This window comes from Channa argus, chromosome 3, assembly GCF_033026475.1.
Source record: "Channa argus isolate prfri chromosome 3, Channa argus male v1.0, whole genome shotgun sequence".
Taxonomy (NCBI): Eukaryota; Metazoa; Chordata; class Actinopteri; order Anabantiformes; family Channidae; genus Channa; species Channa argus.
Window position 1 is genome coordinate 28,420,206 of NC_090199.1, and position 24,259 is coordinate 28,444,464.

Genomic DNA, 24,259 nt, shown 5'->3' on the forward strand with positions numbered 1-24,259 from the left:
GATAAAATGTTTGACAAAAAACAGCTGAAGAACATAATTTTGATACACCCGAGCTTTCCAGTGACACTACAGTACCTGGCTGAGGGTTCTAGATGGTGATGAGGTGGGCCGAGATCCATCTTTTGCCTTCACATTTTTTAGGTCTACACAGGGAACTCTCTTTGACTCCAAACTGGTTGATTTGAAGCCTGTGGGAGCCACTGTCTTGGTAATAGCTAAAGTAGCAGTGGTAAGTTTGGTTTTTGCTGCTCTGGCTGGATGACTGCTGTGAGGCAGAGTGGGTTTGGAGTCTAATGCACATCTTTCAGCTTTCTCAGGGGAGGTAGGAGGTTGTGTCTGATAGTCCAGAGGTAGATCCAAAGGACAAGTTATCTCTGGTCTATCATCAGGCACAGCAGAATCACCTAGGAGTACAAGGCCGTCGCTTGATTGGCTGATTGAACTTTGTATGCCCATATCTGAGCTCAGAGACAGAAACAAAGCCTCCTCCTCATCATTATCATCATCAGCAGGAATTTCCGTGGCATCAGAGTCTGAAGTTGTTGAGCCATGTCTTCTTCCTCTTCCACTGCTTAGCTCATCATTATTGCTATTTTGCGTCACGGACAGAGCCTGTGTCAGATTGTCATTATCGTCCCATGTGTCATGTCGGTATATGCCACTGTTGGCATCCAGGTAGACGGACACAGAGTTGTCGTTGGATTCTGACAGCTCTGTTATCATCTGTAACTTTCCAACTGACTTGTCTTCACTGTCGTCTTGTTTATCATCTTCTTCGGATGCCCATTTTGAAATTACACCTGTCACTTTTTTCATTTCAGTCACCACTGTCGTCATCAGGGTGACCTCAAGCATATCATAGTCCAAAGGACTGTCAGTCCGCCCCCCACTGAGGCTGCTAATGCTCCGCAGGGACTCAGGAGAGGACTCCCCAAGACAGAAGGAAGAAGAGGAGGAGGAGGAGGAAGAAGAAATTGGGAAAGCATTTCCATTCTGGTCCCCTACTTTGTGGAGAGTTAGCCTTTCGCTGGATCCAGCTCTCCCTATGCCAAGGAAGCTTTCTCTGGGTTTAGAAACACTCATATCTGGGCCAGGGGGGCAGTCACTGTGTACAAGACTGCACTTTCAAATCTTTGATGTACAAGGGTCTACCTGCCCATTGGCTTTGTTACTCTTCTATGGGATTATAAAAAATACTTTAGCACTTAACATTTTAGACACTGAAAAATATGCAGCAGTATTTCCAAGCCACCATGTCCGTGTCAAGTGCAGAACGCTAATTTAGAAATTCTTCGTTTGCAGCGCCGTTGATCGTTGTATTTTATTTGAAGTCAAGATTCTGCTGTTGAAAACATCTGGATAAACAGAAATAAGAAAAAAAAAATTAACACAAAAACAGTGGCATGACAGTGTCAGTGTAACTAGACACAATGTGACCTGTGGCCTACAGGAGCACATTTGGTCTGCTGAAAGAAAACTCTTCTGTACAAAAATGACTAATGTTCACATTAAACAAGTAGATGAAAATTTGCAGTCATATTCTACAAATGTCCCAGCTCTTTCTATCTACGCTGTATAGTCACAACCCATTGTCAGCACACTGATTGTAAAAAGGCTAAGAAATGTTGCCCTCTGCAGGCTAAAATCAAGAACTTACACATCAGTGAAAAGTCTCTGATGACTTGATAGAGGAATTGTCCCAGCAAGTCAAGTGCACTGATCACAGCTTTCAGTATCTCACATGGGTTAGGGAATGCAATGGATTATGAACCTAATGTCAACTAGCTGAATACATCAACAACGTAAAATCTTGGTCTGATTTCTATCTATTTTATGTGTGTGGATGTAAGTGTTTGTGTATGTGGGTCAGGGACAGAAAGAAAGGAGAGGAGCAGCTATATAAAGGCAAGCAGATTGAGGACAGTGCTCCATCTCCATTTTCCACTAATGACAGCAGGGCCCTGGGACAACACAGAAAGTTGACTAATTTCCAGGTAGACAGAGCACAGTAAATGGGAACCATTACCTCAATGAAACAGGATATATGGATTTGTGGTTTTAAGAGAAGCAGCGTTATCTGTGGCAAACAGTCCACCCATTCCATAAACTTTTATGTTAGTTCTTTTGAATACTGAGTATCCTTCTCACCTCTATACATTTCTAGTGTAATATGTGACATTTCTGAGATAAAAGACAGCCTAAATAAATTCCAAAGGTTTTAACAGTGGGAGGGCAAAGTTAAAATAAACAGTAAAAGTTGAGTTCTGTAATAACAATCCCAGCCTTGGGGGATAGACTCTCACTTGCTACATAATCTCCACGATCTACCTCTGCATTAATTTATCATGAATGTGTTAAGGTTGGGTCAAATGACAGCCAGGTTCAGGTACACTAACACTTCTGTCCCTCTGGTTCTACTGTAGGACTAATTATAGTGTCTACACAAGTAAACATGCAGTACATTACAAATTGAAAACAGGGTTGTTTGCCAATTCAAAATCCTGTGGCTGTGAATGTCAGTGTATTTGTCTGTATTGGCCCTAAGATACACTGGCAACCTGTCTAGGGTTTACCCCGCCTATTACCAATGAGAGCTGGAATAAGCAGATTGATGGATGGATGATCTCTAGCCAATTTTAACGTAACACAAAATTGTTGCCAGCGAAAATGCTGTGTCCCAACTTTGGAAAACAACTAGCCACGGTGGCAAATAAGCAAAAAGTTATTGTTTAGCCCCGCTGACTATGACATTCCCAGTTTTCTTCACTCTCTCATTCATTAGTCCCTGTAGAAGAGAAATTTAGTAGTTTAGTCTTTGAATCATTAGTCTATGAATTTGTGCGTTATTGTTGCGGATAACGGCACCTCGAGGACATTGCTTTGATAAGCATGAGACAGATGGCTGGACAACCCAAAAATGTAATGTCCCTGTCTACGTCAGTGCAAAGTCATAAAAAGGTGACACACTACATTTTAAATTGCACAGATTAGTGAACATGTCACAGATATTGTTGTGATCCTTTGCTGAACTATGACGTATCACTGTGTTTACATGTCAGTTTACAGTATCTAAAATAACCTGAATTCTTAACAGTCCTATAAACAGGAATCTTGGTTACCATTATCATAGGGGAGGGGATCAGAGAAGGCAGTGAAGTGAAAGGCTGAATGAAAGATCATTACATGCAGTGATCCCTATTTAAAACAGAAGTCCACCTAAAGTCTAAACAAAAATCCAACTAAAACAGATCGCAGAATGTTCTGTGACAACCTGTGAACCATGCTTTCAAAATCTAGTGAAACCAATCTCAGTGGGTCTGCATTTGCACACTTAGGTGAAGCACAAGTCTACTGAGTTTATCAATGCAAACAAGATTGTTTTAGAGAACTTTATGGAACCAAAATACCAATGTTTATAATCCAAAGTAAAGACCAAAGATAGAAAGACTGCCCGACATCACGTCCTACATTGTAAGCAGCCACTTCTCCATGAAGCCTCTTAAAATGAACTGACTTTCTCTGGCTTAAGCTCCATCAACCAAATATCTCATCCATTCCTGTTAGAATCATATTCACCATCGAGCTCTGGCAACCTCATTGTGACATTGTGTGTGTGTGTGTGTGTGTGTGTAAGGGAATATGAAGTGAATGTTCCACAGTTATAATGACTCCTGTTTGGACCCTGCTACGCATTAAGACGTGGCTGTCTAACAGGGTATGCCCAGAGCGGCATAAAGTGTAACAAAATAGGAAGAGAGTCACACAAGTGAACACAAAAAGAGGAATATTTGAGCAAATACAACAAGGGGCTTATTTAGCAATGGGTATATAAAATCAATTAAAATTTAAAAAAAAATTAATTTCTTGATTACTGGGTATTTTAATCCATCTGAGAAAAAAAAACAATATGGGGGGGAATTATTTTAATGCTCAGTCAAGCCAGAGCTCTCCCTCTTTCATTCAAATTTATTTATATAGCACCAATTCACAACAAATTCATCTCAAGGCACTTAACAGAATAAAGTCAAGAATATAATGATGTATAGAGAGTACCCAATAATTAGCCCTGGAGCAAGCCCTAGGGAACAGTGGAGAGGAAAAACTCCTCTGCCTTGACCGGTTGGGGTGAGGGGAAAGTGGAGAGCGAAGAGAAAAAAGCAACAACAAAACATCGGCCAGGTTGGTAGGACCAGTAGCTGCACACTGGAAAACACACAGCTTCCAAGCTCGGGGACACCTGCAAAAAGAGAGAGGGAGACAGAGAAGGAAAATGACAACTATGGTCGAAAACACACAGAGTTAATGTCATACAGTGGTGACAATTGTGGGTTAAGAGGAGAGGGGAGAGGGACGGAAGGAGGAAAGGAGCTCAGTGCATTGGGGGCTGGTTCCCCAGCAGTCTAAGCCTATAACAGCATAACTGTAACTAAGGTTTATCAAAGAGGAAGGTTTTAAGCCTAGACTTAAAAGTAGAGAGGGTGTCTGCTTCCTGAATCTGAACTGGGAGCTGGTTCCACAGGAAAGGAGCTTGATAGCTAAAGGCTCTGCCTTCCATTCTACCTTAGGAAATTCTGGGAACCACAAGTAGGCCTGCATTTTGAGAGCGAAGTGGTCTACTGGGATGATATGGTGCTATGAAGGTCTTTTTTTGATGGAGCCTGACCATTCAGAGCTTCATATGTAAGAAGCAGGATTTTGAATTCTATTCTAAATTTAATGGGAAGCCAATGGAGAGAAGCTAGTGAAGGTGAAATATGATCTCTCTTGCTAGTTCCAGTCAGCACTCTTGCTGAAGCATTTTGGATTAATTGCAGGCTCTTTAGGGAGTTACTGGGGCATCCTGAAAGTAGGGAATTACAGTAGTCCAACCTAGAGGTAACAAATGCATAGACCAGTTTTTCGGCATCACTTTGAGACAGATGCTCCTAATTTTGGTAATGTTCCGTAGGTGGAAGAAGGCTGTTCTAGAGATTTGTTTTATATGTGAGGTGAAATCCTTTTTGGCCCCAAAATACTATGACTTAAGTTTTGTCTGAGTTTGGGGACATCCAGGCCTTTATGTCTTATAGGCATATGCTTGAAGCTTGATTAACTGATTTTTTTTCTGATCTGGTTCCATAGATAGATATAGCTGGGTATCATCAGCATAGCAATTGAAATTTATGGAGTGTTTTCCAATAATTTTGCCTAAAGCTTGAGCAAGACACTGAACCCCAACTTAGTTGCTCCCGGTGAGTTATGCTCCCCCATCGGTGTATGAATGTGTGTGTGATTGTGAGTGTGAATGGGTAAATATGAAGCAGTATAAAGCGCTTTTAGTGCCAATAGGTAGAAAAGCGCTATATAAGTGCAGAACATTTAGATAGATAAGATTTAAACCAACCTAGTGCAGTTCCTTTAATCCCAATTTCATGTTCCAGTCTCTGTAATAAAATGTTGTGATCAATGGTATCGAATGCAGCACTCGCTCTCTCTCCCTCTCGCTATTATATATATCTGTAGCTATCCATCTCTCTCTAAACCTCTCTCTATATATAGATATATAGTCTATTGTCTATATGTTGTATAGATCAGTGTGTTTGTATGTTTGTTTTGTTTAGGGGATCAGCCCTCAGCTTGGCTGGGATAACGGATCATGATATAACCTCTCTTTTCTTGGCTCTGATCACTGTATGTAGAAGCTGATTCAAACAACAGAAGCACATAACAAACGAAGGAAAACTAGCAGGAAGAGGCGGACCTGGCTCTGAGCCCTCAGACCAACTTGAACAAAAAGCTGTAGCAGGAGCTGAGGTTGTGGTTACCTCCTTGTTCATTATGGTTACATACCAATACACACAAAAATGATAGAATCGAAATCATCTTGAGAACAACACAGAAACCAATGCAAACATCCCCGTTTTTTTTTCTTTCAGAGCCACTTTCCCTTTCCTTGGTGATCTTTAAAGAGAACAGCATGTTGTTTTTCCAACTTTTAGAATCACTCAACAGTTCTCCTTCTCCATGCCCAAGTTTTTAGTCCTGTTTAGTACAATTTTCTGATAGTCATACAGCCTGTATCAAGCTGCCAAATGCTTAAAAGTTACATTAATATTTGGTTAATTGTTCACTAATTTTAACTACATATTAATCAACGATCGACTCTGTATTTGTCCTGCTGTCCCAGGTTACCTCAACCCTAATTCTGCTAATTCCCACTGTTCTTTCACCCTCCAATTCATTAGCAAAAATAAAGAGGCTAAGTCTGTAGCCTTTTTGCACCATAGCCAAGCTGACTAAAAGCTATAGTTCTGTGAGCCTAGTTTTCCCTTAACTCTGAGCAGCAATGACTTCATGACTTTCTTTATGAATAAAATTGTAGCTATTAGAGAAAGAATTCACCAGATTCTCCCACAAATATTACAGATAGATCTTATACAGTGCTAGAATAATCAATAAGGCCCCACTCCCTCTTAGACTGCTTTTTACCATTAGATCTCTCTGAGCTAACTTCAATTATTACCTCATCTAAACTAACAATCTGTCTGCTAGACCCTATTCCAACTAAGCTGCTCAAGGAAGCTTTACCCTTAATAGATACATTCATATTAGATATCATAAATCTATCTTTAGAAACAGGCTATGTACCACAGGCCTATAAGGTAGCTGTAATTAAACCACTACTTAAAAAACCCTGTCTTGACCCAGGTGTTTTGCCAATTACAGACCAATATCTAATCTCCCCTTTATTTCTAAAATCCTTGAAAAAGTAGTTGCAAAGCAAATATGTGACCACCTGTGCAGGAATGATTAGTTCGAAGACTTTCAGTCAGGATTTAGGGTTCATCATAATACAGAAACAGGACTGGTAAAAGTCACCAACGATCGTCTCATGGCATAAGATAATGGACTAGTCTCTACACTTGTTCTGTTAGATCTTGGTGCTGCATTTGATACCTTTGATCACAACATTTTATTACAGAGACTGGAACATGAAATTGGGATTAAAGGAACTGCACTAGGTTGGTTTAAATCGTATTTATCTGATAGACTCCAATTTGTTCACATTAATGAGTCCTCCATGGACACAAAAGGTTAGCTATGGAGTTCCACAAGGCTCTGTGTTAGGACCAATACTTTTTACTTTATACATGTCTCCTTTAGGCAACATTATTAGAGAACACTCCATAAATTTCTATTGCTATGCCGATTGATACCCAGCTAGATCTATGGAACCAGATGGAAAAAAAAAAAAATCAGTTAATCATTCACTTCAATCTCAGAATGCAGGCCTACTTGTGGTTCCCAAAATTTCCTAAGGTAGAATGGAAGGCAGAGCCTTTAGCTATCAAGCTCCTTTCCTGTGGAACCAGCTCCCAGTTCAGATTCAGGAAGCAGACACCCTCTCTACTTTTAAGTCTAGGAATAAAAGTTTCCTCTTTGATAAACCTTATACTTAGTTACAGTTATGCTGTTATAGGCTTAGACTGCTGGGGGACCACCTCCCAATGCACCGAGCTCCTTTCCTCCTCTTGTCCCTCTCCCCTCTCCTCTTAACCCACAATTGTAACCACTGTATGACATTAACTCTGTGTGTTTTCTCCCATAGTTGTCCTGCTCCTTCTCTGTCCCTTTCTGGAGGTGTCCCCGGCTTTGGAGCTGTGTGTTTTCTAGTGTGCAGCTACTGGTCCTATAAACCTGCCCAATGTTTTGTTGTTGCTTTTGTTGCCCTTTTCTTTTTGCAATTTTTTGCAAAATCTCTTCTTTAACTTTCAGCTTGTAATTCTGGCTTGTATTCAGCTTCTGCTGCGTTCTTCCTTTTCATTAGATTTTAAACATGTCATCTTAATTGTTATAAGTCTATCACTGGTTAATTTGTGATAAGTGAGGGACATTCTGCTGTCCATGAGAGTGTTAGTGTGTGCGCACACACACACACTTATGTAACAACCAGGCAATAACCAAGTCAGAGTGGCCTGTACCAGCCACAGCTGACTGCACTATAAGCTGTGGTGACTAACAGTCAGCTTCATTGTCTTCGGCTGATCATTATGGGATTTACCACCTGGCTAAAGATTCACTTCATAAATCCTTGTGAGTGACAAAGTATGTGACAGTACTAAGAAATACCAATGCATACATAGATTGAACACGATAATTTGTCAGAAGAATTCGAGACTTCTGTAAGTGATGTTCTGCAGTGCATCTAAACACCCAATAATTCATCCATTCATTCAAAAACAAACTACAGATGAAAAATACACTCTTCCTTCTTGCAAAATACAATAAATTTCAAAGTTCAACATGCAGAATGCCACATAAATTAATCATAGCAGTGGTGGCATATAACTAAGAACATATGACATATATGACATATAACATAAGAGCATATGAAATGTACAACTTTTAGATACACAATATAATATTCAAATTTTACTACATACTGACTATTTGTTACATTTGACTCTGTCAATGCAGTCTGGTATTTTGCAGTGGTGTAAAGCACGCCGCCAATGGACTATAGAGCAGTGGAGACGCGTTCTCTGGAGTGATGAATCACGCTTCACCATCTGGCAATCTGATGGACGAGTCTGGGTTTGGCGACTGCCAGGAGAATGGTACTTGTCTGACTGCATTGTGCCAACTGTGAAGTTTGGTGGAGGGGGGATTATGGTGTGGGGCTGTCTTTCAGGAGCTGGGCGTGGCCCCTTAGTTCCAGTGAGCAGAACTCTGAATGCTACAGTGTACCAAGAGATTTAGAGCGAAGACTGGGAGCCAGGGCTTCTCGTCCAACATCAGTGTCTGAACTTACAAATGCACTTCTGGAAGAATGGTCAAAAATTCCCATAAACACATTCCTAAACCTTGTGGAAAGCCTTCCCAGAAGAGTTGAAGCTGTTATAGCTGCAAAGGGTGGGCCGACATCATATTAAACCCTATGAATTAAGAATGGGATGTTACTAAAGTTCATATGGGTCTAAAGGCAGGTGAGCGAATACTTTTGGCAATATAGTGTATTTCACCATGTGCAGTCAGTCACCATTTAAAATAAAGCCAGAGTAGCTGGAAATGGACAGAAAAGGACAGAATAGAATAATGTGCTGGGATTTTATGCCAGCAACATCTTTCAAAAACTTTGCTGGTCAAAAAGGGTATAAAAAGTGCATTCAGGAGAAGCTGAGTGTTTCAGAAGTAAGAATAGGGCAACGCGCTATCAAAGCTGTATGGGCAAATAATTCAACACCTTAAGATAATGATTTAGTGCAAATTGCAAAGAATTTGGGAATGGTATCATAATATCATTGGATTCAGAGAATTTGAAAAAAATATAGGCAAAAACCAATAGTAAATAGTTTTGAATCTCAGGATCTCTAGCAGAACTACATTGAAAATAGACATAATTTTGTAGCAGAAAGTCGGCAATTCATGGGCTCAGGAACAGTGCAACCAGTGAAAATTCTCTAGCATATGAATGATACTCTGAGAGAGATGACGGAGGAAAGAGTTGAGAGAGACTACAAACTTATAAATGTAATTATAAATGCTGCAACAGAAACAAGATGATGCCTCAATTCTCTTACTGTGGAAAACAAACCTCCTGCACAGAGACTTATTCATATCCTCTGATCGCATCATCACGAACATAGCATGACATAAGGTGAAGTCAAGGAAATACTATTAACAAATATTGTTTCAGGATGTGATGCTCCTGCAGCTCAGGCCAGCTTTCATCAGATTTGATCTTGTGATCTCAGTGTGCTACACTTAGTACTGCAGTGTGCGGTAGTTGCAACAGCAGTACGGCATTAAAATTACCAGCACTGCACTGGCAGAAACTTATTACACAGGTGGTTTTACTTTACACAGGGTGTCACATAAGCTGCGTTTAAGGTGATTAAAAGTGCACACAGTATAGAGATCTTTTACTGACAGTGATATGCTACCTCACAAAAACAGTTCAGATTCTGAAATTGAAATCCCTTCCAGCTATCAGCTGAACAGATTTCAAAATTACTTTGATTATTCATGATGTAAAAGAATGCGGGCTGTGTGCTGATGGTGTCATTTCAGCCAGGCAAGCAACCTATCAAGGAGCTTGTAACAGGCACGAGGCAGCAGGCTCATCTTTCCATAATAGACACCATTGGCGAGCGTCAGCAGTGCATCATACACAGTGCCTGTATCACCATACAAACACAGCTCTGCAGTCACACAATAGATGTGTCACATATAAAGCAATACTGACGCAGGCTAGTCGGTACTACACAGGTGGTGATGAAACTGATCTTACAATGTGTGTGATGCAGTGCAAGGACCACCCATACAGCAAAAAGCGGTTGCCATAGAAATAAGGATACTGCTTAGTCATTCTGAGTGCCTGAATGTTCATATCTTCCGTTAGTTTAACCTTCATTTATCTAGTTATTCTCTTTTGCCCCCCCACAATCACTGCAGAGGTGTTTGTGCTCAAAGAGGCATGTGTGCATACGCTTGCGTAGGTTTGTGTGTGAGCATCTGCAATTCATTCTGCACTGAAGGGACCTAAGCACCACATGTGTGTAGCACAGAATGTGACGTTGCTGACTTAGTGTGTAAGCTGACAAGACATTCAAGACAGAGACGCACACCCTTTTACCTTATTCTCTAGATTATGCCACAGTGAGCATGGTAGTGAAACAGAAGTGGTGAGAGACATCAAGTAACATTAGCACTCATTAATGCTAATATTATAACAGTAGCAAGATTTTAATTTTTTTTAATTTTAAGTGTATAAATGACCACTAGGTTGGTTCCGGTGCTCAAACAGTGTCTCACTTCTGAAACAGAGCAATGAGAGAAAACTAATGGGCAGTGAGAGCGGTGTAGAGCAACGAAGGTGCTAGAAACAGGACTCAAGCATGTTGGCCTGCTGCCAGTCCAATCGGCACTGGTCCTGAGGTTACACAGCACAAGATGTTATTACATAACCACTTAGTCCTCCCTTATGAGCTCTGACACCCGGAATCACAATCTTAATAGAATAATACCTGGATAAATGACAGTTGATGAGAATTTTTGCACTGTAGCATATAAATATTATGACCAAAATACACTAATAAAAACTCCACTTTTGTAGGAAAAAGGTTTGTCTTTCACAGCATCACTGGTTCAATTTTGATAATAATATCAAGTGTTTTCACTTGTAAACCTTTCATTAAATGAAGGCTAAACAGTTATTATGCAAGTGAGAACCCATGCAGTCTTAGTGCAGTTATTGAAAGGGCACTGCAGTGGTGGTAGAGGGGAATGAAGTGTTTCCCATCACTGAAATACCGGACCAGAGCATGTGATCTGTCCATACATGGTCAGAAACACTTACACAATCAGAGCTAAAGTACGCAACATAAAATTCCTGGATAAAAGTGAAAATGCACCAGCGGACTTACTTCACCCCCCTTGTCACTTTTTTTGGTTTTAATTTAGCATTTTATAGAATGTAATCTTTAAAGTTGGAGTTATTTTAGTCTCCATTCTGGTGTTAAAGTGTCCATGCTGCTCCTGTAAGGTCTCTCTCTGCCTCTGTGTGACCTGTTAGATGTGTTGCTGCTTGTTATGCCGCTCTGTAATTCAGTTTACACAGCTTGAGCTTTAGAAACAGTAACTCCTTAGCTCTTACTGCTGAACTTCATCACTAGCAGGCGACAAAGGCTTCAATCCATCACTCATTACAGTTTTACTTGGGACCTGAAAGTAATAACGAAGTGGGCAAAACATACAGAAGATCGCTTTTCCTAACATTACTAAAGTATGGTTCTTGACATATGTCTAGACCAAAATTTGTAATTCAGTACCGATTTGGCCACTCAGTATTTAATTTAATTAAAGCCTTTAATGTCCTCTGTATTAAATCACATTTGAATAAAAGACAAATGCAAGCCTGCCACAACAACGCTTTCACTGTGTGTATATTGTGAAGGGATTTAGTTACATGTGCAATCATCTGGAATACAAAGCATCTGGAAATCATCGTACCCACCGTCATGTTCAGAGGGAAGACCACACGAATAGTTTTAATTCTTCAGTTTGGCCACAGAAATGCCATACTGACATAACCATCTTATTGTCTAATCAGAACCATGGTGTTTTCTAGCTATGATAAAACGTACTGCCAACTTCAGTTTATCCTGCACTGGATTCCACAGCGCATACTGCAACATGTCAAGTTAATGCTTTAGGCAAACATTTACTCAAAAAAAAATAAAATAAAACACACACTACCACGCTGAGAAACTAAGCACTTACTACACTCTCTAATAACTGTGAAAATTGTTATTAATATGTAGGAAATTAGTTGCCTACATTAGTCATTTAAGCCATAGAGAGTTAAATGACTGATTTGTTTTGCACCAGCTAACATATCAAAGTGCACAAGCCATTTGCTCTTCAACAGACCTATGCCCCAGAGAACACACATGCTGAGCCCATGTATAACTGTTGCCATAGTCAACACTTACTTTTCTGTCACCGTCTTCTTAGGCTTTACTGACGCAAAGACATCCAGCACAAAATTATGGAAGATCCTTCAGCTTGCTCACAGACTGCCATGCACTTGGCTGTCTGTTTTCTCTCTCTCACACACACTCTCTCACACACACACACACACACACACACAGGCTCTCTCTCATTACACTCTGGCTGCACTGCGTGTTGTTGCGTTGTATCTTATCCCATCTCTGCTATGTTTAAACGCAAAGTGTGTGTGAGCACAGAGGCAACGAAAGACTACACAGGCTGTGACGTTGGTCAAGAGAGGGAGGGAGCAGACAAGGAGAGGGAGGGATACAGTTCCCTTCTGAAACACAAGCATGTGGCTCAGTGCTGCAGTAACAAAATGATAGAGTTGTTATGTGAGCAAATGCTAGTTCAATACTTATGCTGTGATAACATTTCAGCATTGTAAAGATATTTTGTCCAAATCTGAAAACTTTAAAAGGCAGTGTGATGGTTTTAAGTTTCAGGTCAGAATCAGATTAGGGTCAAAGTTTAGGGTTATTGATAGACATTAGGATGAGGGACTTATGAAGTACCAACGTGTACCCTGAGACCTATGGTAAGTTTTTTTTTTAAAGCAGGTAACTTTATCCTAGTCAGGGGCCACCATCCACTCCCAGAGATGCAGTGTAGGCCAGTCCTCACTGATCTGACAGGGTTGGCTGTTGCTACGCAGCACTGGGCCCCCTCTCTGTTATTGGTTGCAGAAGTCTAATGGGAAACAGAGGGAGGTTTTGGACCGAAGAGAACAAAAAGAAAAAAGAAAAAGGAGAAAAAAAAAGGATCCATGGATTCTGATAGAGTGAAGGCAGGAGGAGAAGTAGAGAGCAACTATCCAACTAAGATTAAAGAACAATTGGACATACAGTGGAAATACGAAAAATAAAAATCATCCCTTTAGAAAACGCTTCCATTTTGTAGTTTCACAGCCTAAAATGAAAATGGACACAATTATTCCAGCTTGATTTACTCAATACATGTTACAAGATAAAAGTAAAAATGAAAACAGCTCTGCAAATTTATAAATAACTGTAATAACTTGATTAGGAAAAGGATCAACACTCCGCATTACTATTTTGTGGAACCACATTTTGTTTTAACAGCTTTACAGCCTGGAGTCAGTATACTTCTCCACAATCTTTGCTCACATATTGAGCATTGTTTGCACATTTTTCCTTACAGAACTGTCCCAAATCAATTCAAAAGGATGGTGACTGGTCTTTTTACAGATTTTCAATAGGATGCAAGTCTCGGCTCTAACTAGGCCATGCCACGACATGCATTTTTACCTCCTTCAGCCACCGTATGTTCAATTTGGCTGTGTGGTTTTGGTCGTTGTCATGTTAAAAAAATTAAGCTTCTTCACATCTTCAACGTCCTGGCAGAAGAGTAGCAGGCTTTCCTTGGAATTTGACAGTACTTTTGCTTGTATCCTGACAAGTGCTGGAGCACCAGTTGAAGAGCAACATCCCTAGGATGCCACCTCCATATTTTAGTGTAGGTATGATGTTCCTTAGATTGTATCTTGCATGGTCTTTCTGACAGACATACCATGGACTAACTTGACCATTGCAACTCTTTTCCATTGGCATCAGAATCATCCAGGCACTCTTTGGCAAAACTTAAATTAACTTAATGTCCCCTTTCTAGAAGAATATTTTTTATAATTTCTTGAAAACTTCCCATACTGCCCAGACCTCTGGAATACTTTTAACATCGCTATCAAATTACCACAATGACCACTCTTCACAATGAAGTCTGGTACTTCCTTCAAAGTTGTTAGTGGCCTCTTTGTAGACTCTCAGACCACCTTCAATGTGCTATTCAGTTTAGAGAGATGGCCTGACCTGGACAGACTCATGATAGCGCCAAACACCTTCCACTTTTATAAACTTGACTGTACTCCTAGGGATAGATCAATTATTTGAAACCCTTTTGTACCAATCTCCTGACTTGTGCCTTTATCACAACTTTGTTCCATGCTAGCCACAATTGCTTTTAGATGCACTAACAAGCATTGTAATGTACTGGGAATAGCTTCTTGAATTCAGAATTAAACGTATTAAAACTGATCGCAGAAGATTCAGAAGGTAATTAGTAACAAATGACTGAGTTTACAAGTGATCCGGGAGCCGAAATGTGCGTTCTGGGCCTTTTCGAAAATCAAGTCATTCCTTTTTCTTATTAGTTTTGTTTTGCATATATTTTTATAGAGGTTACGTTTATAAAAATAAATAAAAACAAAAAATATATATAAAATCACACATACATAGTATTCACCGCCATGGCTTAATACTTTGTTAAAGCACCTTTGGGACCAATTACAACCTCAAGTCTTTTTGAGTATGATGCTACAAGCTTGGCACACTTGGCAGTTTCTCCCATTCTTCTTTGCAGTACTTCTCAAGGTCCATCGGGTTGGATGGGGAGCGTCAGTGGGTCTAAATAAATTTGTAACATGTTAACCTGTTACCAGAAGCAGTCTGATAATCTTTTTGTGGTCAATATCAATCACTTATCAATAGCCCTGTGTCTGCATACACTTTAAATGTGTGTGTGTTAGTCAGTGGTGAAAAAACACAAACCAGAAAATAAAAGGAATGTCTCAATTTAAATTAATTAACCTGCAGTAATGTCTCTACAAATGTTAGTATAGAGCTGAGAGACACTATATTGCTGAATATTTTTGTAACTTTACTTTCACCAGATTTAAAAGTTACACTTACTTGCTGCAAACATAATGCATATATTGTATAAATGATTCACCATTAGACTTCATGCAATCATAATGCACATGTAATTAGAAACAGATACAGCAAATATAAGATGGAGGTAAAACGTCTCAAGTGTAGATATGTGATCTAGTCAGCAACCAAAAGACCATATAGTTATCCCAGATAATAAAATCTATTTTTTTAAAAATCCAGACATAACAAACCAACATAACGGAAGAACTTTATACAGGATTACAACATCCATCATTAGTCATTTGCTCTTGAATGTGTTTAGCTGCGTTAAAAGAACACTCCCCTAGATTTAATCTTATCTAATTGAAGTGATTTTGAAAGCCTAAATACAATCCTGACTGTAATTTTTTTTGTTTCAGGAGAGAAACTGCATTACAAAAAATCCATGGCAACTAATTTGCTGAACATCGCTCAGCATCTGCATACATGAAAAATAACTAATTTCCCAACAGAACATTCTCCTACTATTATCCAAACAGTTAGCCAGTACACCAAGTGCATAAATCAAGACTCTGCAGGAAAACCCTATTGCTAGTGAAAATAACTGTATCCAACACAGGCAGTTCAGCAATCTAGTGGCACGGTTCTAAACAAGAGGACTTTCATGTCTTTCACCCACACCTTAAACTCATGTGGATTAAGGCAAGAGTGATTAAATTATTTTAGCACTGCCTGTTCAAAATGTTTTGAACAACCATCTCATTAAACAAAAAACAAAAGTTGACAGAATACAAAAGGAGTGTCCAATCTATATAGAAGAAAAAAAGTAAAGACAAAAAAAAAGAAATCACCCTCCCAATATCATGCAGCCCTAGCCCTAATAGGAATACTAAAATCCATTTCACAAATAAACAGAAGGTGCAGTGGCCATGCTCAAAAGAAAAAAGTGCAGATGGAATTAATACAATCTTATTAGACTTTGATCTTAAAAAGTGGCCTTGAAGTCCTCCTCAAGTTGAGGCTTATATGGTCGTGTGGGCTGGATTATTAAGGTTTGAAACCATGGAAAGGCTGAGGTGTCGGACAAAACATGCATACACAAAAAGGACCACATGTGCACACACAATTATTTTGAAAATAAAGCTGGGATAGTAAACCCAGAATAACAAATAAAGGGTAGGCGCAGAATGTTAGTCTCAGTGCATAAGGGTATGACTGTTCTCTTCTCATGCATATATATGGCCCCTATACTGGCCAGCTAATCAAAAGAAAGTATCAAACTCTTTGTCACAAAGCCTTTTTCCCCGCAAAAAGTCAAAATGTCGACGGAAAAATACCATAGACTTTTTGTCAAGGGAACCAGGAAGATGCAACTTCAGAAAAGGGTTATATAAGTGCAGACCATTTAGCGATGGTCTGCCAAGCACAGCGCTGCAAAAAGGAACTGACTACTCTCCACCGACTACCCTGAGGTAAAAAGTATAGATATTTGCTGTGGAGTAAAAGTCAAAGTAGCTATAATTAAATCTACCTAAATAAAAATATGTGAAGTACAGTAACAAAGTACTTTGTTACTTCACACCACTGCCTTCCAGCATAAGAACATTATCCCATCTCTGAAATATGGCAATATTATGATGTGGGCCGTCTTTGCTGCCTCTGGGTTCAGATTCTGAAATGGCATGGTATCCGTAAGACAACACAAAATATATAAAAGGGCAGGCAACAACCCTCAACACACAACTCATTCTACCAAAGAATGCTTAAAGCAGAGGGAAAGCAATGTTTTGCAAATCAAAGTCCTGACCTTAATCCTACAGAAATGCTGTGGTAGGACCTTAAGCAGACAGTTTATGCAAAAAGCCAACTATCATTTCCAAATCTAAGCTGTTCTGTAAGGAGGAACGGGCTAAAATCCTTCCAAGCTGATATGCAGGGCTGATATACTGTGGCTGGTAATGTTTAGTTATTTCTGCACAAGGGATCCACAGCAGTTACTGAAGGCACGCGGTTATACGTTTCCAACACAAATGTTTCAGATACAATAATTTCCCAAAATACATAAATATGTTAAATGTTTTTGTCTCATTTATTTAATTCTCTTTATCTAGTTTTAGAACTTGCATGAATATCTGATCATATTTTAGGTTATGTTTGCAGAAATAGACACCATTCACAAACTATATTCACAAAAACTATACATTTTAAGAACATAAATGAAGATGCCTTATGTTTTTATTATAGATTCAAACACTAATAGGGCTGTAACTAACTATAATGTTCCTTTTCCTACTAATATACTGCTGATTTTTCATTTGCCTGGTTTAAAAATAACGCTTTAGTGACTTTACGTTTAGAGGTGATAAAAAAAAACCTTTTTACAAGTGAAACCCTACACAAAAAAGATTGTCGTAATAAATGTATGTTTTTTGTCTGAAGTTTTCACTTTTTGACGTATTACATGACACATGTGAAGGCCAAATGAAAACTAAAATCATGCATAAAAGAATTAATAAGCATAAAGGGAAGAACAATTAACAACTTTTGAAAGAACATGTTTCTGCATGTGTTCACTACTTCAGAGCAATGTTTCTACAAATTCCCAAACCTACCTATGGGGCAGTTAATTAAGCTCAGTCATCATTAATACTATAGCTCAAACATTTGGCAATTTATTAAGTGGAACAATGAGACCGTGACACATTTGTCAAAGTATGTATACAACGTGGGGACACTTTTCTAAAGCTGACACTGGCAGCAGGAGATAATGTAACTCTTAACCACTGGTCTTCATAGAAACTCAGACTGAAATAGATGTTTTAATCAATTCCTGCCTGTCTGACACAAGGCCTGTGGGGGTAAAACTGTGTGCAGCAGCGGTCATGATAGTCTTGTTAAGAGCTGTTCTCCATTGCCTGCTCCCACAGCAGCTACTCCCCAGTTGTCATGTCTGGCTTTGTGTATTGTATTTCACAATTTTTTTTCAAGGGATAAACAATTTAATCAAAAGATATTATTTCTAAAAGATTTTTCTATAACAGCTATAAAATGACAGATTACAGATTACTTAAAGAGCTGAACTAAAAAAACCAAGATGAAACAAAAGGGAAACAAACTATGAACTAGTGGAGAAACTTGTTATATTTACATGTCAACCCTAAATGTCCTGATAGTAAACATATGTACATGTTTGAAAATACAGATACGAGCATCATTCATGCTGGTCATTCATCGTAGGTCCAGCATTAAGAGCCATGACCACCTCATGCCACAATGTTGTTTATGCACCAGCTCTCTCTTCTCTGAGCAACTGGTGCACAGGAAGGTAGAGCAGTCGCCCACCAATCCTGCAGTTGTAGGTTCGATCCCCGGCTCCTCTGGTCAGATGTCGAAGTGTCCTGGAGCACTAAATTACAACTTGGTTGCTCCCAGTGAGAGTTGGCCAGCTACATAGCAGCTCCCCAGTGCGTCATTGTGTGTGATTGTGAGTGCAAATGGGTGAATAAGAAGTGTAAATAGGTAGAAAAGCACTAAATAAGACCAGACCATTTATTGAGGTGAGGTGTGGAGATGAGAGGAAGGGAGTGCTGCTCAATGTGCATGAAAGGCAGCAAAACAACCAAAAATAGACTGCAGCCACAGACGGAGAAAAGTGTGTGGGTTGTTGAACTGAGTAGCATAGATCTCCATCTGCTTAGGAGGCCCAGTGAAAATACATCATAACAAATGTGCATGATCTTCTGAATATACATTTCTCAAAGCAAAATCACAGATTCTGTTCTTTGCTGTCGCAAAGACCATGCCCTTGCAGTTTAAAACACATACTGCAAAATCCTGATACAGTTTACTGTATCTAATAGTTAACTCACAAGTACGTACAAGTTTTAGAAAGGTCCACTTAATTATTTACATTTTATGTTATTTTTTACGCAACTATAATTGACAGCTTTAGTTACTCCCCAGATGTAGGTTCAAACAAATAAGTTGTCAAAACACAAAGAGGTTAAAAATCTGTTCTACCAATTTCTGCACAAAAATTATTTATGAAGAATATTAGTAACCAATCAAAACATTCCTCATAACCAAAAAGGATCCAAACATTAGGTCATGGTTTAAAAAAGATCCATCAAGCAAAATGTCCAAAGCCAGGGCAGATTTCTTGTGAAACCATGTAGATCAATTCTCCTGAATTTTGGTTAACTGTAACCCGGCAGTGCTGTGGTAAAATGATATGTTAAATTGCCAAGAAGGTTTAGGGTTGCATTAAAAGAGAACATAGCATCAAAGTGGGAAGTTTTCTTTGTTAAGGCATTCTTCTACATAATAACCATCACTCACTACAAGTTACACTGGTAATCTCAGCGACAGGTCTGGGCAGAGGACTGCTTCCAACAGCCTTATACAGTCTCACACACCATGTCACCGTTGTATATGCTCACAGACACAATCACACTCTTGGACAAGGATTGGTTATTTCAGACCTGCAGAAACTTTTCACAAGATACCTCAAAAGCAAATTCTGTATGAAAAAGGCTGCAATACTTCCCGCTTACTTTATGGAATGCTAGTTCTTGAAGGAGGTCCATATTAAAATATACTGTTACATACTTTTTTCTAAAAATTCTGGGTAATGCTAAACAATGCTAGCTAATACATGCAGATTAGAGATTAACCACCTGTCAGAAAATACTGTAAAGTGGTAATAATCAGCACCCCATTTACAGTGTACTCACATTTTTTGCTGTAAATACCTTATCAGTGCTGTTTAAAGTACATAGTTTTCTTAGTTAAGTACTTTTACTTTTGTACTTTAAATTTAAAAAAAATAAGAAAAACTACTAAATCTGCTCAATACTTTTACTTACATAGTGATTTAAAGTGGTACTTGAGGTGAAGATTTTGTTTGGGCCAATGCTTGTACTTTTGAGTATAGAGTTTCTACCACCTCTGTACACAGTGTATCACATTTTGCCGTGTAGCTGCAGACCACACAGAATGGCAATGCTGAGCCTGGTTCTCCATGAAATTACTACCATGACTACCGGTAACTGCATTTACGTGCACTTAAGTAACTGGGGTGCTCGGAGAAATCTGCTTTCTTAAGTAATCAGGAGAACAGTGTTAACATGCACTTAAGAAACCTGGTTAAAAGGAAATCTGCATCTACATGCAGCAGGAGAGTAATCTAATGTCTCCTCCACCTATGACTTATTGCTATCTGTACGGCTTTTGTTATACACATGCGCAGTTGGAGAAAGCAGATTACAAACCTGGTTACTCGTATACATGGCAAAGTTCTGCGTTCTGCAACAGAGGATCCCTAACTCCCTACCCTGATTTCGGAAACAAACTAACAAACTAACCTGGTTACTTAAGTCCATGTTAACGCACTCACTGTTATTGTTGAGTGTGGCTGGTGTATAAGGCAAGAAATTCCCACACACATTTACAGCAGTGCAAACATGAAGACAAACACACACTGCACACTTTCCAAGAATAACACCACCCATGCACGTGTCTTTTGCTATGGCGTAGACAGGTTTCAATTACATAAAAATGAACGCATGCAAACATGGAATGCAGGCTAACACGTAATTCTACATAGATTAAAGTGAACTCCACTCAAAAAAAGCTAAATCCTAAGAGCACTGATAGATGTCACGAAAGTAGGAGAAAGACATTACAGTAGGGAGTCATAGAATTCTTGGAAGAGAGAAACAAAATGCAGTCTGAGGGAGGAATAGGACTAGGCAAGAGATGTAGTTAAACTCACTCCAGTAATGGAGTCTATCTATAGGAAATACAATTGATTGGACATGATTTGGATTTGGAAAGGCACACACCTGTCTAGATAAGGTCTCACAGTTAACAGGGCATGTCAGAGCACAAACCAACCCATGAAGTCCAAGGAACTGTCTGTAGACCTCAGAGACAGGATTGTATTGGAGCACAAATCTGGGAAAGGGTAGTAGGAAAATATCTGCAACATTGAAGGTCCCAATGAGCATAGTGGCCTAAATCATCTGTTAATGGAAGAAGTTTGGAACCACCAGGACTCTTCCTGAAGTGGGCCTGCCAGCCAAACTGAGCGATCGAGAGAGAAGGGCCTTAGTCAGGGAGGTGACCAAGAACCTGATGATAACTTTTAAAGAGCTCCAGCATTCTCTGTGAAAAGATGAGTACCTTCCATAAACACTCTCAGAAGAATTCTCTGGTCTGATCAAACAAAGATCGAACTCTTTGGCCTCTCTGCCAAGGGTCATGTCTGGATATAACCAGCCACCACTCACCACCTGGCCAATACCATCTCTATACTAAAGCATGGTGATGGCAGCATCATACTGTGGGGATGTTTTTCAGCAGCAGGAACCGGGAGACTAATCAGGATGGAGGAAAAGATGAATGCAACAATGTCCAGAGACATTCTTGATGAAAACCTGTTCCAGAGCACTCTGGACCTCAGACTGGGACGATGGTTTATCTTCCAATAGGACAACGACCCTAAGCACACAGCCAAGATAACAAAGGAGTGGCTACGGGACAACTCTGTGAATATTCTTGAGTGGCCCAGCCAGGGCCCAGACTTGAAATGGATTAAACATCTGTGGAGAGATGTGAAAATGGCTGTGCACCAACACTCGAGAGGTGCAAAAGATGAATGGGAGAAACTGCTCAAAAAAAAAGGTGTGCCAAGCTTATAGCATCATTCTCAAAAAGACTTGAGGCTTTAATAGTTTCTAAAGGTGCTTTAACAAAGTTTTCAGCAATGGCCATGAATACTTATGTATGTCTTTTTTCCCCCATTTTAAATAAATTAAGAATTTTAAGATTTCAAACTTTTTTCACGTTGTCGTTTTGAGGCATTGTTTGTAGATTTTTTAGGAAAATAATGAATTTGATCCACTTTGAAATAAGGTTATAACGTAACAAAATGTAAAAAAAAGTCCAATGCTGCTAGTACTTTCTGGATGTACTGTACATACCACCATTCTTTTGTTTGAATGATTACTGTAATAAAGAGAAACAACTTTTACTAACAGTTTGAAGAGTAAATTACAATTTTTATTTGCTCCTAGATTTTTTTTTAACTAGAATATAGAAACTTTTATTGTCATCATTGAGTACATACACTGATCAGGCATAATATTATGAGCAATTTAATGCAATCTATTACAGTGGCTCTGCCGTGAATTCGTTATAATTTACCAGTTTTTAGGTTAAAATAATGATAATTCTACTATGCATTTACTATATTATATATTGAATATATATTATATGAAGAGGTCATTCTATAGTTTTGGCCACCTCATTTATCATAAATAGGGTAACCAAAACATCAAAATGCACTTAAGGGAAAGTTTACTGTACATAGGCTACATTTAGTTAAACATTTGCCACGTTGCAACAAATGTTAAAGCTTAGCAACTTCTGGTGGACTTTGCCAGCTGCCTATGAGTCCTTAACCCACCCCTCCCTCTACCAGAAGCAGACTACCTGCTTAGCAGAGTCAAATTACAGAAAAAGCAAGAGACCGGTGAAAGTGACACCCAGTGACTAATGTCATGGTTCCAAAAATGAATAAATTTTAACTTGGTTGACAGTTTAGGGCAACCTACAGTTAAAACCAAAAAGTCACTTCTTAGCACTGTTTTGGTATTGATAGTGATTAACACTTGTATTAACAGAAGCCTTAAAAATCATGATTTTCTTGTGTGGAAAATGAATTATTGTTATTACATCCTCAAACCAGACACAGAGAAAGCACTCTGCCATGCCAAGGAGAAGCACTCAGTTAGCCCTGCAGAATGTTGCAGAGGACAACCTGTTATGTAACAGAGTGCTGCTGCTGCAGAAATGTTCATTATACACCAGCACACAACACTGCAAACACACAAGCAACAAACACACTCAGTAGTACAAGATACAGCACTGGACTGTCCCGTTCATAAATGCAAAGGCAGACCACCAAGCACAAAGCCCTAAACAGATCAACACAAACATGCATAGCAAACAGTACACAGCTCCACAGCTACAGACAGATGTGCACACAGACATCAGCCCGAAACATCTGAGTTTACATGGATGGGATGACTTATTCGAATTGGAGATCTTGCATGTAGAAGTGTGGGAGGAGTGATATAACTTGGCTGCGTGGGGTTAAATTAACATTCTTACAGAAACAGTCAGCATCAGGATACGTTTACAGCAATTAAAGGATGTACTGTGACAACTTGGAACTTTCCTTCTTGAGGTTTAGTAGTCTAATCTTTGCAGGAATAATTCCGTATGAATTCCGTTCATATTGTGTCATATTTGGTAAACCCAACCACTTGATTTATCACGTAAGGAATGTCTAAAATAAATACTGTACAAGGAAGTACTCAGTTTTCAATTAACTTAACCCCCTTCTGTGACAATGGCACGGAGGGCAACAGCCACCACAGCAAGTTGGAATTTATTAAAAATAACATGGTTACACACACACACACCTAAGTTCTTATAAATGTCTGTCGACTTGTAAAAAGTGTTACGTCGGATTTATAGAGGCATCATCTTCCCATGTAGACGAGCAAACATTACACCGTAAAATTCTCAATAAATGTAGCGTTTACCTGTTTGGACAAAACATTTGAACTCGGTTACCTGCTCGTCGTTAACCCTGACAGGACTGCTGGGTAAACAAATGGTCTCAATCGTGACCAAAGTAAGTTAACATTCACATACCGTGGTCAGTGGTTTTCTCCGGAAATACCCTGAGCAACTTGCCGTCTGCTGTTCTCACATGGACCGGGTACAGCTCCATTTCCATCCCTTTAAATCACTGCGGGATCTCCATGTTGTAACATCACTGATCGCTGCAGTCCTCGACAGCAAAACGAGACGGGCGCGCGCGCACGAACGCGAGAATGTGACACCTAACAGCCAAACTACGCTCATGTCTTAACCCAAATATTAGAATATAGTGTCCTTATGTCCTCATAATCATAGTTGGAAACTGAAATGAGATTTGTCCACATAGCCATCGATGCCACACACCTGAGGATACCGGGACCTAATTAATC

The 24,259-nt window shown here is 39.4% G+C and overlaps 1 protein-coding gene across 4 annotated transcripts in view; it reads right to left on the reverse strand.

The window, feature by feature from the left end:
• The window catches only part of LOC137124050 (microtubule-associated tumor suppressor 1 homolog), a 66,600-nt gene extending 42,341 nt beyond the window's left edge, over window positions 1–24,259 (reverse strand). For 2 of the 4 annotated variants that reach the window (XM_067498664.1, XM_067498661.1), the window contains exons 1-2: window positions 12,474–12,712; window positions 76–1,355 (exon numbers count right to left, since the gene is read on the reverse strand). In XM_067498664.1, coding sequence (XP_067354765.1) covers window positions 76–1,083 — 1,008 coding nt within the window. In that variant the 5' untranslated portion in view covers window positions 1,084–1,355; window positions 12,474–12,712. Of the gene's footprint in view, window positions 1–75; window positions 1,356–4,053; window positions 4,238–12,473; window positions 12,713–23,921 lie in introns of those variants that run through there. The other 2 variants (XM_067498663.1, XM_067498662.1) reach the window with 2 other exon arrangements.